The 4,689-nt window shown below is 32.8% G+C and overlaps 1 protein-coding gene across 1 annotated transcript; it reads left to right on the plus strand.

Moving 5' to 3' along the window:
• Window positions 1-3,195: 3,195 nt before the first annotated feature.
• LOC109679773 (olfactory receptor 9K2-like) lies at window positions 3,196-4,137 on the plus strand. Its single transcript, XM_020154852.2, has one exon. The coding sequence runs from the start codon at window positions 3,196-3,198 to the stop codon at window positions 4,135-4,137; it is 942 nt and encodes a 313-aa protein (XP_020010441.1).
• The last annotated feature ends 552 nt before the right edge of the window (window positions 4,138-4,689 follow it).

Consider the following 4,689-nt stretch of genomic DNA (forward strand, 5'->3'; position numbering starts at 1 on the left):
TGATGTTTAATTTTAACATTGTCATTGTATTTTTCAAATATATCTTCTTTTTTAGAGAGAACTAAAAAGAATTTGGAACTCTACAGTTTTATGCGAAAAAGTTCACAAGACAGAAAAGAAATATAAATTCAGGTAAGAATAATTATAAAACAATTATCTATTTTAGTCATACAATAAGACAACCAAGGACATTTAAAAAAACATTCTTCCTGCATTTCAAAAGATGCAATGTCATAAATTAAAGATTATCAAAGTGATAAAAACTTGATAGCTCATATTTCATTACTTAAGATCATGGCTAAATCAGACTAGAAATATGATAATTGATATTAAAATAAAGAGAGTATTATACATTCTGTTATCTCATTCTTTCTTATTTTTCTATATAGAAAACCTCACCAGTAATTTAAAATTCTTCATAATCTCTATTTCAACTATTTCATATTTAACATTGATTATTTGTTATTCTTTTTATGAAGATAATAGATTATGAAGACTTTTCAAATTATATATTACATAATTTTGCTTGCAAGCCATGAGCAATACTATTCTACTGCATTCTATTACTCTAGGTTAGAACCATCAGCTTTCTTCACAGATATCTTGAAAATTTTTCTGAATCAAAATTCATGACACAATGTGGCCAGAACATGTCTCGGATCATTACAGTCAGGATTGGTATCAAAAGTCTATGTATACCTATAGAACCTCTTAGCTAAAACTTTCATCATCTTTTGTTTAGTATTTTTAAAAAATGTGTAATTTAAAAAGTCAGCAGTGAATGTATTTATTTCTTGCTCATCATTTAGTGAACTACAGATAGCTATCATATTGTAATAAATGTTTTATATCTGTATCATATCATATAATAAGTTAGTCTTGCATTCAATCTGGTTTTATCTTCATATTCAATATGAAATATAATACCACAAAAAGATGCTTCAAAATATTACTGAACATATTAATGAATGATCAGACAAATGAAAGTGGATTATCATTGAAAAATACGTTCTTTTCATTGATACAGGATCCAAAAAGTAGCACTTGATTTGGTAAAAAAAAAAAAAATTTAAGACCTTTTCTCCTTCCTTATGTACTCCTTTTCTTTTTTTATTCCCTCACCCCCATGTTTTTTGGAGGGGTGGCGGTACAACTCAGGTCCTCATCCTCATGTTAGCTAGACAGGTGCTATACCACTTGAGCCACTTTGCCAGTCCTTTTTGCATTGGTTATTTGTGAGATAAGGTCTTGCTTTTTGCTCTGGCCAGTCTGTACCATGATCCTCATTTGTGTCCCCTCATAGCTGGATGACAAGCATGTGCCACAACACCCAGACATTGCTTGAGATGTGATATCACAAAGTTTTTGCCTGGGTTAACTTTGAACCATAATCCTCTCAGTCTCCATTTCCCAAGTTCCTTCTTTTATTTTTAAATAACATCAAGCATCAAGGCCATATAATCTTATTACTGTTTTAAAATAAAAAGTCCTATTCAGATATCACTGACATAGAAATTACATATACTTGTAAAATAGAATGTTTAGTGTAGTACACATTGTGAGATGAGAATCACAATCATACAAATTTGGTCATGACTTATTATAGAAGATAGAGATATGTGTAAAATGATTTTAGGAAGGTCTCCTAGACCTTCCTATTCTCTGTAACAACTTTTCTTTTCCCATTGGAAACCAACTACCAAATAGCAGTTAGTGCTTGGATCTAGTCCATTCAGTTTTTTATCCCAAAAACTTCATTCTATTCTACTGGAATACAATATAGGTATCTTCATGTGAAGTTAATTCATTTCTACCATTAAAACCAAATTTTTATAAAGTCTCTTGAACAAATTTCAAACACATGATGGAACAAAGGGGTGAGGATGGAAATTGAGAATATTAATATTATCAGATATAATCACTATTTCTGTTGATTTGAATTTATATGTATTTTATGCTTATTTTGAGAAAGTTGTTGGGAGAGGCAACAAAGATGGAAAACGATGGAATCTGAGTGACTTTAGAAAAACAAAATGTAATTTAGAAACTTACAATTGAGGGAGGAATGGCAAGTCAAAGCTAACCTCTACATACTTTCTTAATTTTGATTGCTACTGTACCATTAATTTCAATTTTGAGAAGGAAACTTTCTGGATCATTTGTAAATTTTTATTACTCATACCACTCCTGGAAAGAATGAATAACAAAGAAGAAAATGGGGTTTCTAGGCAACTTAATTGACAATGAGTTTGTTGTTTCATATAAAGATAAAAAGCAGAAATACTTCAAAGTAATCAAAGTTGTTTTGGTTGTTTAAAAGTTCAGCCAAATCCAAATAGGATGATTTGGATGCTCTAGGAATTTAATACATATTTATTAGTTCAATAAAATTTTCTGTGCAATCTAATATATTCATTTAGATAGTCAGCCATTTTGATTGATTCCTTACTTTGCAGCTTTTAATTTTTTTCTAGAATTTAAAAAAGTTTCAGATGAAGAGTATTTCTTGACAGACTTATATAGGAAAAGCAGAATCAAACTTTATAGGATAAAAATATAAATACCTCTCTCACATTTTAATTTGCATTCAAATGCAATTTGACTAGTTCTAGTTGCTGATGATTGGTTATATTTTAAAAGATCTCTAAGTAAAAAGAAAACAAACTTCTTGTTAATTTACTTGTAGTTGTAAGAGTTCTTTTTGGTAGAAAATTCATGTTACCTTGAGATGTACTTTTAGCTCCCTGTTCCTTTATTTTTTTTCATTACTGCAGTGAAGCAAATTATAATTAATGAGAAAAGTAAGTATTAAATGATAAATCTAAATTTAAGGAAGTGTCTCTTTTTCTTAGCATTAGGGACTTTTCAGACTTTCATATTTTGAAATTACTATTTTAGTCACAAATGGAAACTCATAAGCCTTTTCAGGTGATAAGGTAGAGAGAGATTATGTGGACCAGTAATCTTAAATACAGCATACTTCTCCTTCAGATAAAAATTCCATTTTTATCCAGTTGTGTTACCTTAAAGGCAACAAAGCATTTCTCATCTTTAGTCCACTGTGTATAAACTTAATGGAATAATGTATGTGAAAGTATATGCCAACTACAAACTCCTCTTTAATGTGAAGCTTTGTGATAACAGAGTGGACAGTGTGTGTTGACTTTCTCTTATACCTTGAAGCAGAAATTTGCCATGGGTGACAAGGGAGGAGACAACCATTCAGAAGTGACTGACTTCATTCTTGTAGGCATCAGGGTCCGTCCAGAGCTCCACAGTCTCCTCTTTCTACTATTCCTGATTATTTATGGGATGGTTCTCCTGGGGAACCTTAGCATGATTGGCATCATTGTGACTGATCCTCGGCTGAACACAGCAATGTATTTCTTCCTAGGCAATCTCTCCATCATTGACCTGTCCTACTCCACTGTTATTGTACCCAAAGCCATGGTCAACATTCTTTCTCAGAAAAAGACCATATCCTTTGCAGGTTGTGTGGCTCAGCTGTTCCTTTATGCACTTTTCATGGTAACAGAGGCCTTTGTCCTGGCAGCCATGGCCTATGACCGTTTTATTGCCATATGCAGTCCTCTTCTTTATAGTGTCCGCATGTCAAGAAGTGTCTGCATTCAGTTGGTAGCTGGTTCCTATCTCTGTGGTTGGGTCAGTTCCATCCTGCAAATCAGTGTAACATTTTCCATGTCTTTCTGTGCCTCCCGAGTCATTGATCACTTCTACTGTGATTCAAACCCAATGGAAAAGATCTCCTGTTCTAATACTTTTATGAATAAGATGGTGTCATTTAGCTTGGCTGTCCTCATTATTTTGCCCACAATAATTGTTATTATAGTATCTTATATGTATATTGTTTCCACAGTTTTGAAGATCCGCTCCAGTGAAGGGAGAAAGAAAGTCTTCTCTACTTGTAGCTCCCACTTGGGGGTTGTAAGTTTGCTTTATGGGACTGTCTCCTTTGTATATCTCACACCTCCAAATAACACTGAACTTCGTAAGGTGGCTTCAGTATGTTACATTTTGTTCACACCTATGTTGAATCCCTTAATCTACTCTCTAAGAAATAAGGATGTAAAAGATGCAATGAGAAAAGTCTTACAGAAGAAGAAAGTCTTACTCTAAATCTGCTTTACTCTAATATTGCTTTACTCTTTGTCCCACCAATTGTTTTTTGTCTGCCTGATAGTCTAGCCTTGGTCATTTCAGGTTAAAATGAATTTTTAAAAGGAAATGAAAATCCTCAGGCATTCTATTCCAATCATTTCCTAGAAAGGATGCTCTAAGTAAATTATTCACTTTTCCTCAGGCAATATTACATGTGAAAGTTCTGGACACTTGAAAGTTTGCTGCATTTCTGCAAATAGTTGTTATTTCTTACTCTCCATGTAATAATATGTTATGTGAATGGGAAATAGCAATTTTTTTTTTTTTTTGTGATATTGGGGTTTGAACTCAGTGTCTCATTCTTGTTAAGCAGGCACTCTACTGTTTGAATCATGCCTCCAGCCCTTTTTTGCTTTGGGTATTTTTGAGATAGGTTCTTGAGAACTATTTGCCTGGGCTGGTTTTGAGACATTATTTACTTGATGTCTGCCTCCTGAGTAGTTAGTATTATAGGTATGAGCCATGGTGCCTGGTGAAGTATAATGTTTTATTCTTTCTCCTTTAGGTATG

Source organism: Castor canadensis, chromosome 8, assembly GCF_047511655.1.
Source record: "Castor canadensis chromosome 8, mCasCan1.hap1v2, whole genome shotgun sequence".
Classification (NCBI taxonomy): domain Eukaryota; kingdom Metazoa; phylum Chordata; class Mammalia; order Rodentia; family Castoridae; genus Castor; species Castor canadensis.